General features: G+C 47.2%; 1 protein-coding gene across 1 annotated transcript in view; it reads right to left on the bottom strand.

Moving 5' to 3' along the window:
• Positions 1–18,128, bottom strand: part of CCNYL1 (cyclin Y like 1) — a 75,340-nt gene extending 57,212 nt beyond the window's left edge. Inside the window, exon 1 of the mRNA XM_038766759.1 lies at positions 17,806–18,128. Within this exon, the coding sequence (XP_038622687.1) occupies positions 17,806–18,085 (280 nt within the window). The 5' untranslated portion in view covers positions 18,086–18,128. The remainder of the gene's footprint in view (positions 1–17,805) is intronic.
• Positions 18,129–18,463: the final 335 nt, after the last annotated feature.

The raw sequence follows: 18,463 nt of genomic DNA, 5'->3' as shown, positions 1-18,463 counted from the left end.
AGAGCCCAGGCTTGGGAGTCAGAGGTCATGGGTTCTAATCCCGGCTCTGCCACTTGGCAGCTGTGTGACTTTGGGCAAGTCACTCAACTTCTCTGTGCCTCAGTTACCTCATCTGGAAAATGGGGATCAAGACTGAGAGCCCCATGTGGGATAACCTGATTACCTTGTATTCCCCCCACCACAGCACTTGGAACAGTGCTTTGCACATAGTAAGTGCTTAAATACCATTTTTAATGATGATTTCTAATTGTATTAGTCAAATAACTGCTTATAATCTCAATCAATCAATGGCATTTACTGAACACTTACTGTGTGCAGAGCAGTGTACTGAGCATTTGTACTAAGCAGAGTTCATTCACTCATGCAATTGTATTCACTGAGTGCTTACTGTGTGCAGAACACTATACTAAGCGCTTGGAAAGTACAATACAGCAATAGAGTCAATCCCTGCCCACAATGGGCTCACAGTCTAGAGGGGGGTAGACAGCAATACAAGTAAACAGGCATCAATATAAATAAATGGAATTATAGATCTATACATATAGACACATAAGTGCTGTAGTGCGGGGAAGGGGGGAAAAGCAAAGGGAGCGAGTCAGGGTGATGTAGAAGGGAGTGGGAGAAGAGGAAAAGTGGGTCTTAGTTTGGGAAAATCTCTTGGAAGAGGGGCACCTTCAGGAAGGCTTGTGGGGAGGGGAGGGAGATGAGCAATTGTCTGGAGGATTTGAAGAAGGAGGGCGGCTTCAGGCCAGAGGCAGGACGTGGGCCAGGGTCCGCGGTGAGACAGGCGAGATCGAGGCACAGTGAGAAGGTTAGCACCAGAGGAGCGGAGTGTATGGGCTGGGCTACAGAAGGAGATAAGGGAGGTGAGGTAAGAGGGGGCAAGGTGATGAAGAGCCTTAAAGCCAAAAGTGAGGAGTTTCTGCTTCATGCAACAGTTGATAGGGAACTGCTGGAGATTTTTGAGGGTGGGCGGTGACACGCCTAGAGCGTTTCTGTAGAAAGATAATCCGTGCAGTGCAGTGAATTTTGGCCTGAAGTGGGGAGAGGAAGGAGGTTGGAAAGGAGGCTGATGCAGTAATCCAGTCGGGACAGGATGAGTGACTGTACTAACGTGGTAGCAGTTTGGGATGGAGAGGAAAGGGCGGATCTTGGCGATGTTGCGAAGGTGAGAACGACAGGACTTGGTGATGGATTGGATATGTGGGTTGAATGAGAGTGGAGTCAAGGATGACTGCAGGATGAAGGGCTTGTGAGATGGGAAGAATGGTTGTGCAATCTACAGTGACGGGACAGGACAGGGTTAGGGAGGGGAGATAGAGAGCTCTGTTTAGGACATGCTGAATTTGAGGTGGCAGGAAGCCATCCAACTTGAGATGTCCTAAAGGCAGGAGGAGATGTGAGCTTGGAGTCGGGGGGGGGGGGAGGGGGAGAGGGGGAAAGAGAACAGCGGAGGAGATGTAAATTTGGGTTTCATCTACATAGAGATGGTAGTTGAAGATGTGGAAGTGAATGAGTTCTCCAAAGGAGCAAGTGTAGATGAAGACTAGAAGGTGATCAAGAACTGAACCCGAAGGCGAAAAAAGACAAACTTGAAGTGGACAAGGTTAGCCTGATGTGCAGATTTCTGCCAGCAGCGTTCAGCGGCTCAAGCATAAGAGCGAAGGAGGCGGACAGTGCAGGTGATCCAGGGCTGTGGGTTAGTGGTATGAGAGCGACGAAGGGATAGGGAGCGAATGAGTTGAGTTGAGCGGAGAGGGTGGTGTTGTGAGCATCTATTTGGTCATCAGGAGTGGGCAGACTGGGTATGGAGGCTAAGTGGGGTGTGATGCGCTGAGAGAGATGGATGGGGTCGAGAGATCAGAGGTTCCTGTGGAGGAATAGTACAGATTTATGAGGAGGAGAAGTGTGGGAGAGGAGGCTTCCAACCTCCTGTCTCTCCCCGCTTCAGTCTGTACTTCACTCTGCTGCCCAGATTATCTTTCTAAGAAATGCTCAAGGCATGTCACCCCCCTCTTCAAAAATCTCCAGTTGTTGCCTATCAACCTTTGCATGAAGCAAAAACTCCTCACTATTGGCTTCAAAGCACTCCATCACCTTGCCCCCTCCTACCTCACCTCCCTTCTCTCCTTCTACAGTTTAGCCCACACACTCTGCTCCTCTGCCGCTAACCTCCTCACCATGCCTCGTTCACGCCTGTCCCGCCAAAGACCCCTGGCCCACGTCCCTGGATGCCCTCCCTCCTCACATCCACCAAACTAGCTCTCTTCCTCCCTTCAAAGCCGTATTGAGAGCTCACCTCCTCCAGGAGGCCTTCCCAGACTAAGCCCCCTTTTCTCTGTTCCTCCCCGCCACATTGTCCCGACTCCCTCTGCTCTACCCCCTTCCCTGCCCCACAGCACTTGTGTATATTTGTACAAATTTATTATTCTGTTCATTTTATTAATGATGAGTATATACCTAAAATTCTATTTAGGTATTTTGATGCTATTGATGCCTGTCTACTTGTTTTGTTGTCTGTTTCCCCCTTCTAGGCTGTGAGCCCATTGTTGGGTAGGGACCATCTCTGTATGTTGCTGAATTGTACTTTCCAAGTGCTTAGTACAGTGCTCTGCACACAGTAAGCACTCAGTAGATACAATTGAATGGATGAATGAATAAAGGTTGTGATCAGAGAAAGGGATTTCAGAGTTGGTGAGGGTACAGATTGTGCAGTGGTTTGAGATGATGAGATCGAGTGTGTGTCCAAGTTGGTGGGTGGGTGGGTGGGGTGGGGGGGAGTGGAGGAGGAGGTCAGCAGAGTTGAGGAGTTGAGAAGGCGGGCGGCAGAGGGGTCACCGGGTTGGTAGATATGTTCCCTGTCCACAAGGATCTTTCAATCTAGAGGGGGAGAGACATTAAAATAAATTACATTAAGTGCTGGGTGTTGGGTGAATATCCAGTCTATAAAGGGTACAAATCCAAGTGCAAAGGCTACCCAGAGGGGAGAGGGAGAAGGGGAAACTGAGGGCTTAGTTGAGTAAGGCCTCTTGGAGATGCGCTTTTAATAAGGCTTTGAAGGCAGGGAGAGGGGTGATCTGTCATATATAATACTAATAATAATCATGGCATTTATTAAGCACTTACTATGTGCAAAGCACTATTCTAAGCGCTTCAGAACTGTTCTAATATGAAAGGGGAGGGAGTTCTAGGCCAGAAGCAATGATATGGGAAAGGGGTCAGCAGTGAGATAGGTGAGATGGAGGTACAGTGAGTAGGTTGGCTTTGGAAAAGGGAAGCACGTGGGCTGGGTGATAGTAGGAAATCAGCTGTTTGAGTACTTTAAAGCCAACGGAAAGGAATTTCTGTTTCTTATGGCAGTGGATGGGCAGCCACCGGAGGCTTCTGAGGACTGGAGAGATGGGAACTGAACTTTTTTTTTAGAGCAATGATCTGAGTAGGTGAGTGACGTGAGGAACGGAGTGGAGAGAGAAAGAGGCAGGGAGGTCAGCAAGGAGGCTGGAGTCGAGATGGAATATGCTAAATGCTCGGATCAGTGTAGCAGTGGTTTGGATGGAGAAGAAACGTTGAGTTTTGGCGATGTTGCAAAGGTGGAACTGACAGGGTTTGGTGACAGATTGAATACGTAGGTTGAATTAGGTGAGTCGAGGATAATGCCAAGTTTATGGACTTGACAGGAAAGACATTTTTGCTGTCTACAGTGATGGGAAAAATGGGGAGGACTTCGGTGGGAAGATGAGGAGTTGCACTAGGATTTGCACTTTATTCACCCCTCCCTCAGCCCCACAGCACTTATGTACAAAGCCATAATTTAATTTATTTACATTAATGACTGTCTCCCCCTCTAGACTGTAAGCTCCCTATGGACAGGGAATGTGTGTTCATGCATTCATTTATTCAATCGTATTTATTGAGCACGTACTGTGTGCAGAGCACTGTACTAAGCGCTTGGGAAGTACAAGTTGGCAACATTTAGAGATGGTCCCTACCCAACAACAGGCTCACAGTCTAGAAGGGGGAGACAGACAACAAAACAAAACATGTGGTCAGGTGTCAAGTCATCAGAATAAATAGAAGTAAAGCTAGAAGCACATCATTGACAAAATAAATAGTAAATATGTACAAGTAAAATAAATACAGTAAAAAATCTGTACAAACATATATACAGGTGCTGTGGGGAGGGGAAGGAGGTAGGGAGATAAGGAGGTTACAGTGTACTCTCCCAAGCACTTAGTACAGTGCTCTGCATACCAGTAGGCGCTCAATAAATATGATTATTAGTTCTGTTTTGGACACATTGGAAGACTGTAAAAAGGCTTTGGCCTAAAGTTTTCACACCGCAAAGTATCAACTGTATACCCACTATTCCTCTCTATTCAGATATTCATCTACGTAGTCACAAAATAACAATAATAATAATAGTAATATTTGCGAAGGGTTACCTATGTGCAAAAGTCCCAGTCTACTTAGAAGAGAATCAAATCTCTCGCATTAAAATCCATTCCTTCATGCAAGGTCTCAGTCCCAAAGTCTCCATGACTGGCTTCAGACTCTACTCACATCTTCAAAGGCGACTGTCATTTGAAACTCTTCGCAAAAGATTCTGTTTCCAACCACTCAACTACTTTTGACACATTCAGGAAATGTGTGGAAAAATGAATTCCCTAGGCCAGTATGACTTCAGGATATTTTTTGGTTGGGGGGGTCTCATTAGTTCCTACAGTCCAAAGGGTTATTCTCCATCCTGATCCTCTCTGGTGTCTTGGTTGGTTTCACCACTGCAGGCCGTTCCCTCCTCCCTGAAATCCTATCAGCTAATCAATGGTATTTACTGAGCGCTTACTGTGTGCAGAGCATTGAACTAAGCTCCAGAGAGTACAATACCAGAGCTGATAAACATGCTCCCCGACCACTATGAGCTTACAGCCTAGAGGGGTAGGCAGACATGAATATAAATTAATGATTTATAATATAGAATTAATAAATCGGTACATAACGCCACTGCTTCTCCTCCTTCCTCTTAATTGCTCCTCTGTATTGTTCACAGACACCTCTTCTGTGTCTCATCCCCTTACTGTGGCACCCTACAAGGCTGTTCTCAACTCTTCTCACTTTATACGCTCTTGTAGAATTCATCCGCTCACATGCCTGAAACTACCATCTCTCGGCAGATGGCTTCTAAATCTCTCTCCAGCCCTGACCTCTCATCTGACCTGCGATCCCACGTCTCCTCTTGGCTCCCGAACATTTCCACTTGGATGTCCCGCCAACACCTCAGACATAGAACTCCCCTTCTTTCATCATAAACTCACTCTTCCAACTTACTTTCCCATTTCAGTAGACAATATCTAGGACAGCAACGTGGCCTAGTGGATACAGCACGGGCCTAAGAGTCAGAAGGACCTGGGTTCTAATCCCAGGTCTGCCACTTGTCTGCTGTGTGACCTTGGACAAGTCCACTTAACTTCTCTGTGCCTCAGTTCCCTCATCTGTAAATGGGGATTAAGACTGTGGGCCCCATGGGGGACATGGACTGTGTCTAATGTGATTAGCTTGTATCTACCCCAGCGTTTACTACCTGGCACATAAAAAGTGCTTAACAAATACCATTAAAAATAAGTACCATTAAAAAGTCACTCTTTCCCCATAAAACCACACTTCCAACTAACTTTCCCATTTCAGTAGAGAAGGACCGGATGAGAGGGGAAAGGGCTGCTTGTATTGTACGCTCTCAAGTGCTTAGTACAGTGCTCCGCACACAGTGAGAATCCAATCTGATTGAATAAATGAACTGTAAGCTCCTTGAGAGCTCAGAACGTGGGCCACTTCTTCATTCTGTATCTCCCAAGGGCTTAACACAGTGCACGGCACCACCCGGGCACGTAATAAATGCCAAGAATACCAATGGTATTTGTTAAGCACTGACTATTTGTCAAGAACTGTATTAAAAGAAGCAGCAGAGAAGCAGCGTGTATTAAAAGCAGCAGCAGAGAAGCAGCGCGGCTCAGTGGAAAGAACCCGGGCTTTGGAGTCAGAGGTCATGGGTTCAAATCCCGACTCCGCCAATTGTCAGCTGTGTGACTTTGGGCAAGTCACTTCACTTCTCTGGGCCTCCGTGACCTCATCTGTAAGAGGGGGATGAAGACTGTGAGCCCCACGTGGGACAACCTGATCACTTTGTAACCTCCCCAGCGCTTAGAACAGTGCTTTGCACATAGTAAGTGCTTACTAAATACCATTATTATTATTATTATCATTATTAATAAACACTGGGGTTGATACAAGATAATCAGGTCACAGACCCTGTCCCACATGGGGCTCACAGCCTAAGGTGGAGGGGAGCAGGGACTGAATCCCCATTTTACCGATCAGGAACCTGAGGCCCCGAGAAGTGAAATGACTTGCCCAAGGTCACTCAGTGGGCAAATAGCAAAGACGGGATTAGACCCCAGGACTTTTTCCTCCCAGGCCTGTGCTCTTTCCACTAGGCCATGCTGATTTGCAATGCTACTGCTGCTATTACAGCTACTTCCACCATCTCCTCAAGCTCAAAATGGCAAATTCTAACTTTCCTGACCATTCTAAAGCTCTACTTCCACAGCAGTACCATTTTATCTGTCCCCAAGCCCAATACAATGGGGCAATCTGTGGTAAATCTTGAGGTAGATACAAGATAATCAGATCTGACAGAGTCCCTGTCCCGCAGGGGAAGGACTGCCTATTGTTTAATAAACAGCTCAAACATCTAGTTTTTTTAAATAGCATTTACTGAGCATTTAGTATGTGCAGAGCACCGTATTAAGCGCTTGGGAAAGGACAATACAACAGAGTTAACAGACACATTCCCTGGCCACAACGAGCTTACAGTCTAAAGGAAGAGATGGACATTAATATAAATAATACATAAATGCTAAGGGGTTGAGAGTGGGGTTAATATCTAGTTCACTGCTCTGCCCCTCTGGGGGCTCAACAAATACTTTGCAACTGAGTGATGCTCCGTCTCTTCAGGACCAAACCAGTAAACTTGGTTTTAGCATTTCAGCAAGATTCATTGCTCCCCACAAGACATAATAAGCACTCCCCGGCATCCTCTGTCCTCTGATTTCACAGTCCTCATCCACTGGATTCAAGCGGGCATCTAACATCAGGCTAGGATGCAAAGGTAATCATTTTCAGTTCCCGAAGACTCTGAATAGACCAAGCAACTATCTTTTCATAATAAATGCTTTCTTTGGAATGCCTACAATCATAAACCAGTCCTTACCACCCTACAAGCAGTCCTCGACCTCGGAATTTTTGAGTTCAGATGAATGTTACTGCCGACATTTCTAAAATGAGCGTTTGAGCTTTATCCCATTGGGACCAAGTGTACAGTACTCGCTTCTTAGGGCGCCAAATCCACTTATCTGCCCACGGCCTTTCACCAGAGGGGAGATGGAGGTATTGACGCTTCCTGGTGTCTTCACATGGCAATCAGATCTGTCGTCCCCCTTCTACCCGAAAAGTGTTTCCTCACTCACTGGCTTTTGTGCATCCTCTCTGGACCTCCAAATCCACTCCCGTCACCACTGTCTCCCCTCCGCCCACCCCCAAACTCACCAGGTGCCCAGCCCTTTTTTTTTGCACCCAGTCAAGCTGACCCCTTCTCCACCGTCCCAAGCAGGAGTCGCCCTCCTCGCGTTCCTGCTTGCAGTCCTGAGACTCCACAGCTGGGAATACTGAGGCAGGAGAGGAAAGAGGCCTGGAAAGAAACCGCTAGTGCACCGTCCCCTCTCTACCCCTACAGCCCTCCATGACGAGGTCTCTGGATAGATGGTGGTCCTGGGGGGCTGCAAGTAGGGGTGGCTGAGGGGGAAAAGAGAGAACGTGACAACTCCTTTGCCCACCTGTGATGCTGTAACCGGAGAAGGGGTCGGACTGGTAGTGAAACAATTTAAAGGAAGGAGAGGAAATCTCACCTACGAACCCATTTTTTGCTTTAAAAAACCGAGATCATTTATATGCAGGGATAATAGACATTATACCACACTGTAGTACTGAACTACTGTACTGTATACTGTATACCATACTGTACTGATCAATGGTATTTATGGTTACTACAAGCAGAGCACTGTACTAAGCACTTGAGAGAGTGAAGACAAGTTCGCTGCCCACGACCAGCTTAATGTCTTCCTTACTGTGTGACTTATGTCAAGACGATACATTAATGTACTAGATTGAGCACACAATTCTGAGTAATTTTGGTAAAAGCAAGGTTTCCGGCCTTGATCCCAGAATCAGGCATAACAGTGTTCTTATGAGAAAATGATTCTGACTCAAGATGTAGTTTTTGGGCACCATTTATGTCACGAGTCCAGAGCCTGCCCGTTATTTATCCTTTTACTACATAATTCTGTCCCCCAGAAATGGCACAGTCAGTTCTCCAATGTGGGAGCTGTACTCTCAAGCCCCTTCCTCCCATCAAGGAAAAAATCGGTGTCACATATCTTAACTGACACCATAGTCACACACCTGTTTGTCCAACACCACACTGCTCTCTGTCGAGATGGGCATTGTCTCATTCTTCAACAGGGTTTTAGCGCAACAAAAGCACACGGAACAGACTGTAAGTCTCTCTCTCCACTAGCTGGGCCCCCTTTTCCTCCACCCACCAAGGAGCCCTGTCTCCTTTTTGCAAAACCCGGGGCCTGGGCTCCCAGCCTGATCTTGTGCAAATGGGGCTGTGTGGGATTTAAGTAGAGGAAGGTGTCTCCAGGTCCCTTTCATTTAATCACTGGACTTGCATGTTGTCTCGTATGTCTATTATTCAATCTCTTCTATCGTGTCTGTCGCAAGAAACCCGGATCTTTTTCCCAGCACTGAGTACAGTGCTCTGCGCACATTAAGTGCTTAATGCGGGTTACCGCTAAGACCCGTAAACCAGTTTGAACATTTGGGTGAATTCTATTACTCAATATTTTAAAAACTAAGTTTAATAATTAGCATTTAGCAAAGTTGAAGTGAGACTCAACCGAGCAGCTGAGAGAGTTAAGGTTTTACAATTCTAGAAGGGGCCAAGTCTCAAAAAATCATTTAGAAAGCATGAATTAATGATGGCATTTGTTAAGTGCTTACTATGTGCAAAGCACTGTATTAAAGCACTGTACCCTAGAAGTTGCCTACCCTATTTCGAAGCTTGAAGCATTGGTTAGAATTTTCCTTATTGAAATGCTACTGTCCACAGGAATTTGAGAAGCTAGTCATATTTATTTCAAAAGTAGGGTAACAGTCTTTAATTACTTTTACTTCTCTGCAAGTGAAAACGATTTAGTTTATAAATAGATCACCCTTTCCAAAGGCAAAAGAAATAACTGATGTTTACATAAATTATTTCAGCATTTTTAAGCCTAAGGATTGCAGTGCAGAAAATAATGCTATGGGGGAGGAGGGAGAAAGAGTTTAAAAGTTTCTCACAGTTACCAGGGCTTAAACTTAAGTACCACACCCAAACCCCCTCCACACCCGCAACAACAACAACAACAAAAGTAGCCAGGCTCTGAGCAAATTTCACAGGAGACCAATGCAAGCAGATCTTGTCAAAATTATTATATGGTCCTAGAAATTCTGAATTCATATAGTTAAAAGGAAATGTTTTGTGACCATGATCTAATGAAGGGCTACTGAACCCCAGGAAGTGACAGGGATAGAACACTATGAAAGTGGGAATTTCAAGTGTGATGAATTTCCTTTGCAAGTTTCCTTTACCGTAAATTGCTTTTGCCCAGCTATGGGTTGGCTCAATTCAATTCATACAATCGTTTCGTTCTGCAACACCCCACCTCTTCCTTCCTTCCTTCCTTCACTGTTAGCAGAGATTAGAAAGACTGTAGCTTTGATCAATGGAACCTATTATGGAGTCAATCACGACTTCACTGTTAGAGTGCAGACATCTTATTTTAACTCCTCGGTACTGCTATATTGTGACAAAGTTTGAAATCAACATTTTCAGGCCAAACCTATCAGAGAAATGAAGAGTTCCTTTGGGTGGTCACTACTGCCCGGTGTCTGGTGGGACTACCGAGAAGTCAAAGATTCTTGGCAAAGGCTGCGGTTCTCTCCTGAAAGGAGGCTCCCTCCACCCAACTACCTGAAATGCACCCCCAGCCCCCCAACTTAAGCTTCCTCACACTCTACCCCCTCACTACCCTCCTCAAAGGCTTTCCTTCAGGAGGCATTCTAGGATTCACTCCCCCAATTATGCCACCCCATCAGCCACCTCAGAACACCCATGCATTTAACTGTTATGGATTCTTAAACTCACCTATTTAATAGCTACTTGCCTTTTAAACTATTGTCTGTACGTCAACTCTTTGCCATTAAATTGTAAATCCCTCACAGGCACGAACTATGTTTTATACTTCTTGGTGTTTCCTCTGAGTGCCTGGAACTGAGCTGCGCACACCTAAGAATTGCCAAAATAGGCATTCCCGGTAGGACACAAATGTCATTTGGATAGAATGCAACGTAACAGGGGACTGATCTCAACTCAGCTCCCAAAGTCACCTAAGTTTCCCACCCTCTAATACCACCATCCTCTCCCTCTCGGAGCGAAGCCTGCAACCTTGGTATTATTCTTGATTCCTCAATCTCAAATCCAGTCTGCTGCTAAATCCCGATGGCTCTTCCCTCTACACTCCCAGAAGCTCCTGTACCTTCCAGACGGCCACCACCTTGTTCCAGACATCTGTCAAATCCCAGCTCAACCGAGTCAGCCTCCTCACTGGTCTCCCTGCCTCCAGCCTAAGCCTTCACTCTGCTGCTCGGATCACATTCCTAGGCCAGCAAGAGGAGCAGCATGGCCTAGTGGATAGAGCACGGGCCTGGGAATCGGAGGGTCATGAGTTCCAATTTCGACTCTACCACGTGTCTATGTGACCTTGGGCAAGTCACTTCACTTCTCTGAGCCTCAGTAACCTAAAATGGGGATTGAGAATGCGAGCCCCCATGGGACTGGGACCGTGTCCAATTCGATTTGCTTATCTCCACCCCAGCACTCAGTACAGTGCCTGACACACAGTAAGCGCTTAACATATACCACAATGATTATTATTACTGATTCCTTCTGCCCTTGGATCTGTACCCTTTAATAATAATAGTAATAATAATGATGGCATTTATTAAGCACTTACTATGTGCAAAGCATTGTTCTAAGTGCTGGGGAGGTTACAAGGTGATCAGGTTATCCCATGCAAGGCTCACAGTCTTAATCCCCATTTTACAGATGAGGTAACAGGCACAGAGAAGTTAAGAGACTTACTCAAAGTCACACAGCTGACAATTGGCAGAGCTGGGATTTGAACCCATAACCTCTGACTCCAAAGCCCTTGCTCCTTTTATTGAGCCGTGCTGCTTCTCTTTAAGCATTTGATATTCACCCCACTCTCAGTCCCACAGTACCTGTGGACCCATCCGTATAATTTAACACCCGAGTGCCTCTCTAGAGTCGTAAGCTCCTTGTGGGCAGGGAACATGTCTACCAACTCCGTGTCACTGTACACTCCCGAGCACGCAGTATAGTACTCTACCTACAGTGAGCATTCAATAAATAAAATTGATACATCTCTACTTGTCAAAAACTTCCAAAAGTTACCCATTCATCTTTGCATCAAAGCGCTTAGTACAGTGCTCTGCACATGGTAAGCACTCAATAAATACAATTGAATGAATGAAACTGAGAGAAACTGACCATTAGCTTCCAGGCAGTCCAGTCACACTGTTTCTCACAATCTCACCTTCTCATCAGGACTCCTCCCTGCTCACATCCTTTCCCTTGCTTGGAACTTCCTTCCCCTCAAACCAACCAGGTGACAGATTTCCCTAACTTCAAATCCCATCTCCTACAGAAGGATTTCTCGGATCGATTTTTCTATCTCCTAGGTTATATCCTTCGTACTATCATTGCCTTTCTGCACCATCATAGACAGTATTTTTGATCCCACTACACTTAATCATTTTTCATACTCTACTTGAGTACTTCCTACTTGTAAGTTATTTTATGTCTGTCTCATGCTGGATTGTACAGTCTTTATGGTCAGGGATCATGCCTTCTGATTTATACTCTCCCACGAGCTTAGTACAGTGCTCTGAACTCAATAAGTCCTTATATACTACTGACTAAGTAACCACTCCCTAGCCATGGAATTGATTACGGCACAATGTGGCTCTGTGCAGGATTGCTATTTATAGACTACTTCTATCAGAATCCCCGAATTGCATCACAAAATTTGACCAAAATAGGTCATTAATACAGGATAGACAATCAAAAGGTATTTACTGAGAAATGCCTGAGCGTACAGCACTGCATTAAGCGACTCGCGGATCACACCAGAAGGAAAACACATATTCCCGGTTTACAAAAAAATTTGCAACTGTTTTCAAACTCACTCCAATGTTCACCGGAACCAGCGAACGGTGAATTTTAAGCTGTTCCAAAATGGTTAAGTTGGTTACCTAGGTGGTGTTAACAGCTACAAATAAAAGATTAGATTCCCAGACAATATAAACTGCTTGAAATCAGCTTTTTCATTTTCTTCTTGAATTTCACCAGGTGTAACAGAAGCTCAGTGTTATTTCAATAGTTTTTGAACTGTCTTCCCCTTAACTCCTTATTTCCTACAGAACCAGTGAGGGACAGCATGACTCCTGACTGATAACCTGGAGGGCTGTAAGAACCTGGGCAGGGATCACTGAGGCAGTGGCCCACTTGGATCTGAATTCTGTCTCCGCCTGTGGCACAAGAATGCTAGCTCATGGATCTTTCTTGATAGCCAACTAATATTTACGGTTGTAAACCCCCACATCCCTAATTTTTCCCTCTCCGCATCCCCAATTTTCCTTCGAGTAACCCATTCTGACCTACTCTTCCAGAATGCCACCAAAATCTTCGACTCTACTTTTTTGGAGGCCTGCAAAACTTGCTGTAACAGATGCTATCTACTTCCTAACTGCTGTGGGTTTTCTTTGGTGGGTTTTAAACCCACCAACTTCATTTCTGTGTGTCCCCTCAATCTGGTATTGCAAGACCAAATACGAAATTAGGTGAAAAACACCCTGTCCCCAACCTTCAGGATGACATGTTCCTTCTCAGGCTGTAGGAGTCCGATCGTTTCAGGTGGCTTTCCTCTCTACCTGACGACACTCTTCCAATGGTGTGGGCTAACAAGAACCGAACACGACATTTCAGATTTGGGCGAACCAGAGTTTTATCTGGCGGCAAAGTCACACCTTTTTGTAATCTATTCAACATGGAAGAGGACTTTTAAAAGAACGCAGTCAAAGACTCCAGCTCTCTGTTTCCCTCGAGTTGTGAGAGTTTACAGGCCTTTATCTGGTTGAATCTTGGATGGGTTTTCCTTAGGTCTCTTCCGCCTGGTCACCTGGAAGCTCACATCTACCCCATTTCTACCCCGGGGGTCCTCTGACAGGCTGTGGAAAGAGCAGCAGCATGGTCTGGGGGCTAGCTCACGGGCCTGGGAGTCGGAAGGTCATGGGTTCTAATTCAATTCATTCAATCGTATTTACTGAGCGCTTACTGTGTGCAGAGCACTGTACTAAGCGCTTGGGAAGTACAAGTCGGCAACATATAGACCCGCTCCACCGCCTGCCTGCCGTGTGATCTTGCGCAAGTCACTTCTCTGGGCCTCATTCACTCAATCCATCGCATTTACTGGGCGCTGTGTGCGGAGCACTGTACTAAGCGCCTGAGGAGGCCGGATCGACAATGGAGTCGGCCCCTACCCAACAACCCGGGTAAGGAGTGTGGCTCAGGGGAAAGACCCTGGGCTTTGGAGTCAGAGGTCATGGGTTCAAATCCCCGCTGCGCCAACTGTCAGCTGTGTGACTTTGGGCAGGTCACTTCACTTCTCTGGACCTCAGTTCCCTCATCTGGAATATGGGGATTAAGACTGTGAGCCCCCCGTGGGACAACCCGATCACCTTGTAATAATAATAATAATAATAATAATAGCATTTACTATGTGCAAAGCACTGTTCTAAGTGCTGGCGAGGTAACATATATATGTATATATGTTTGTACGTATTTATTACTCTATTTTACTTGTACATATTTACTCTACTTATTTTATTTTGTTAATATGTTTTGTTCTCTGTTTCCCCTTTCTAGACTGTGAGCCCACTGTTGGGTAGAGACCGTCTCTATATGTTGCCAACTTGGACTTCCCAAGCGCTTAATACAGTGCTCTGCACACAGTAAGTGCTCAATAAATACGATTGACTGATTGATTGCAACCTCCCAAGTGCTTAGTACAGTGCTCTGCACACAGTAAGCGCTCAATAAATACGATTGATTGAAACCTCCCAAGCGCTTAGTACAGTGCCCTGCAGACTAGACTGTGAGCCCACTGTTGGGGAGGGACCGTCTCTATATGTTGCCAACTTGTACTTCCCAATCAATCAATCGTATTTATGGAGCGCTTACTGTGAGCAGAGCACTGTACTAAGCGCTTGGGAAGTACAAGCTGGCAACATATAGAGACAGTCCCTACCCAACAGTGGGCTCACAAGCGCTTAGTACAGTGCTCTGCACACAGTAAGCGCTCAATAAATACGATTGATTGTACTTCCCAAGAGCTTGGTACAGTGCTCTGCACACAGTAAGCCCTCAATACGATTGATTGATTGTAACCTTCCAAGCGCTTGGTCCAGTGCTCTGCACACAGTAAGCGCTCAATAAATAAGATTGATGGACTGATTGATTGTAACCTCCCAAGCGCTTAGTCCAGTGCTCTGCACATGGTAAGCGCTCAATAAATACGATTGATGGGCTGATTGATTGTAACCTCCCAAGCACTTAGTCCAGTGCTCTGCACACAGTAAGCGCTCAATAAATACAATTGATGGACTGATTGACTGTAACCTCCCAAGCGCTTAGTCCAGTGCTCTGCACACGGTAAGCGCTCAATAAATACAATTGATGGACTGATTGACTGTAACCTCCCAAGCGCTTAGTCCAGTGCTCTGCACACGGTAAGCGCTCAATAAATACGATTGATTGATTGATTGTAACCTCCCAAGAGCTTAGTCCAGTGCTCTGCACACAGTAAGCGCTCAATAAATCCGATTGACTGATTGATTTTAACCTCCCAAGCGCTTAGTCCAATGATCTGCACATAGTAAGTGCTCAATAAATACGATTGACTGATTGATTGCAACCTCCCAAGCGCTTAGTCCAGCACTCTGCACACAGTAAGTGCTCAATACGATTGATTGATTGTAACCTCCCAAGCGCTTAGTCCAGCGCTCTGCACACAGTAAGCGCTCAATACATACTATTGATTGATCGTAACCTCCCAAGAGCTTAGTCCAGTGCTCTGCACACAGTAAGCGCTCAATACGATTGATTGATTGTAACCTCCCAAGAGCTTAGTCCAGTGCTCTGCACACAGTAAGCGCTCAATACATACGATTGATTGATTGTAACCTCCCAAGCGCTTAGCCCAGCGCTCTGCACACAGTAAGCACTCAATAAATACGATTGATTGATTGACTGTAACCTCCCAAGAGCTTAGTCCAGCGCTCTGCACACAGTAAGCGCTCAATACATACGATTGATTGATCGTAACCTCCCAAGCGCTTAGTCCAGTGCTCTGCACACAGTAAGCGCTCAATACGATTGATTGATCGTAACCTCCCAAGCGCTTAGTCCAGTGCTCTGCACACAGTAAGCGCTCAATACATACGATTGATTGATCGTAACCTCCCAAGCGCTTAGTCCAGCGCTCTGCACACAGTAAGCGCTCAATACATACGATTGATTGATCGTAACCTCCCAAGCGCTTAGTCCAGTGCTCTGCACACGGTAAGCGTTCAATAGGATTGATTGTAACCTCCCAAGAGCTTAGTCCAGTGCTCTGCAAACGGTAAGCGCTCAATAAATACGACTGATTGACTGACTGATTGATTGTAACCTCCCAAGCGCGTAGTCCAGCGCTCTGCACACAGTAAACGCTCAGTAAATACGATTGACTGACTGATCGTAACCTCCCAAGCGGTTAGTCCAGCGCTCTGCACACAGTAAGCGCTCAATAAATACGATTGATTGATTGATTGATTGTAACCTCCCAAGCGGTTAGTCCAGCGCTCCGCGCACAGTAAGCGCTCAATACATACGACTGATTGATCGTAACCTCCCAAGCGCTTAGTCCAGCGCTCTGCACACAGTAAGCGCTCAATACATACGATTGATTGTAACCTCCCAAGCGCTTAGTCCAGTGCTCTGCACACAGTAAGCGCTCAATACGATTGATTGATCGTAACCTCCCAAGCGCTTAGTCCAGCGCTCTGCACACAGTAAGCGCTCAATACATACGATTGATTGTAACCTCCCAAGAGCTTAGTCCAGTGCTCTGCACACAGCAGGCGCTCAATACGACTGATTGAAACCTCCCAAGAGCTTAGTCCAGCGCTCTGCACACAGTAAGCGCTCAATACATACGATTGATTGATCGTAACCTCCCAAGCGCTTAGTCCAGTGCTCTGCAGACAGTAAGCGCTCAATACGATTGATTGATTGTAACCTCCCAAGCGCTTAGTCCAGCGCTCTGCACACAGTAAGCGCTCAATACGATTGATTGATTGTAACCTCCCAAGCGCTTAGTCCAGTGCTCTGCACACAGTAAGCGCTCAATAAATACGACTGATTGACTGACTGATTGATTGTAACCTCCCAAGCGCGTAGTCCAGCGCTCTGCACACAGTAAACGCTCAGTAAATACGATTGATTGATTGACTGTAACCTCCCAAGCGGTTAGTCCAGTGCTCTGCCCACAGTAAGCGCTCAATACGATTGATTGATTGTAACCTCCCAAGAGCTTAGTCCAGCGCTCTGCACACAGTAAGCGCTCAATACATACGATTGATTGATCGTAACCTCCCAAGCGCTTAGTCCAGTGCTCTGCACACAGTAAACGCTCAATACGATTGATTGATTGTAACCTCCCAAGAGCTTAGTCCAGTGCTCTGCACACAGTAAGCGCTCAATACGATTGATTGTAACCTCCCAAGCGCTTAGTCCAGCGCTCTGCACACAGTAAGCGCTCAATACATACGATTGATTGATCGTTACCTCCCAAGCGCTTAGTCCAGTGCTCTGCACACAGTAAGCGCTCAATACGATTGATTGATTGTAACCTCCCAAGAGCTTAGTCCAGCGCTCTGCACACAGTAAGCGCTCAATACGATTGATTGATTGTAACCTCCCAAGCGCTTAGTCCAGTGCTCTGCACACAGTAAGCGCTCAATAAATACGACTGATTGACTGACTGATTGATTGTAACCTCCCAAGCGCGTAGTCCAGCGCTCTGCACACAGTAAACGCTCAGTAAATACGATTGATTGATTGACTGTAACCTCCCAAGAGCTTAGTCCAGCGCTCTGCACACAGTAAGCGCTCAATACGATTGATTGATCGTAACCTCCCAAGCGCTTAGTCCAGCGCTCTGCACACAGTAAGCGCTCAATACATACGATTGATTGACTGTAACCTCCCAAGCGGTTACTCCAGCGCTCTGCACACAGTAAGCACTCAATAAATACAACCGATCGATTGATTGGGAAGTACAAGTTGGCAACATATAAAGACGATCAAAAAAATACTATTAAATGAGTGAATAAACACCATCCTTACTGGGGTTATTAACAACGGGCTGGCGGGGCTCAGTGACCTCATCTGTAAAATGGGGGCTAGGCCCCGGGGCGCTCGGAACGTAGTGAGCGGTCGGGGGGTCCCGGGCGAGGGGGCGGCCTTACCGTCCGGGAACTCGCGGTCGCTGATGTGCTGCAGGTGGGGGCCCTGCCGGTGCCGTCGGCCGCCGGGGGCCTCCTCCTCCTCCTCCTCGTCGTCGTCGTCGTCGTCGTCGTCGTCGTCGTCGTCCTCCTCCCCGTCCGGCCGGGCCTTCGCCTCAGCCGGGCCGCGCGCGGCCTCCCGGCGTCCCGCACCCCGGAGCCCCCCCCGGCCCCCCCCCGACGGGCCCCGGCTGAGCTTGGGGCTGGCGGCCGGGGACACGCAACACGTCACCGTGTTCCCCATGGGACCGGCGGGGGCTAGGCCCGCTCCCGGACCCGGGCCCGGGCCCTGAGCCGCATCTCCGGCCGACGGCGACGGCGAGCCCGACGGAGGCCGGCCTCATTTAAGAGCCCTCCCTCCCTCCTCTGGCTCTCTCCCGCACGACACGCCCCGAGCGGCGGGGCCCCGGCCGGCCCCCTCCAATCAGCGCGCCGCCCGCCGTCCCGTGACCGGGCCCGGCCAATCGGGTGTCCCTTCCCCTCCGCCCCCTGCCTCCCGACTCCTGAGGGACGCTGGAAAAGCGGGGGCGGGCTCGGTCGGCCCCCAGCGGCGCGGGCCACCTCACGCCCGCCTCGTCCCCAAACGCCCACCCCGTCCCCTCGTACCCGCCGGGACGGGCCT

This window comes from Tachyglossus aculeatus, chromosome 25 (assembly GCF_015852505.1).
Source record: "Tachyglossus aculeatus isolate mTacAcu1 chromosome 25, mTacAcu1.pri, whole genome shotgun sequence".
NCBI classification, from domain to species: Eukaryota; Metazoa; Chordata; class Mammalia; order Monotremata; family Tachyglossidae; genus Tachyglossus; species Tachyglossus aculeatus.
This window is presented reverse-complemented; position numbering and strand designations above follow the sequence as displayed.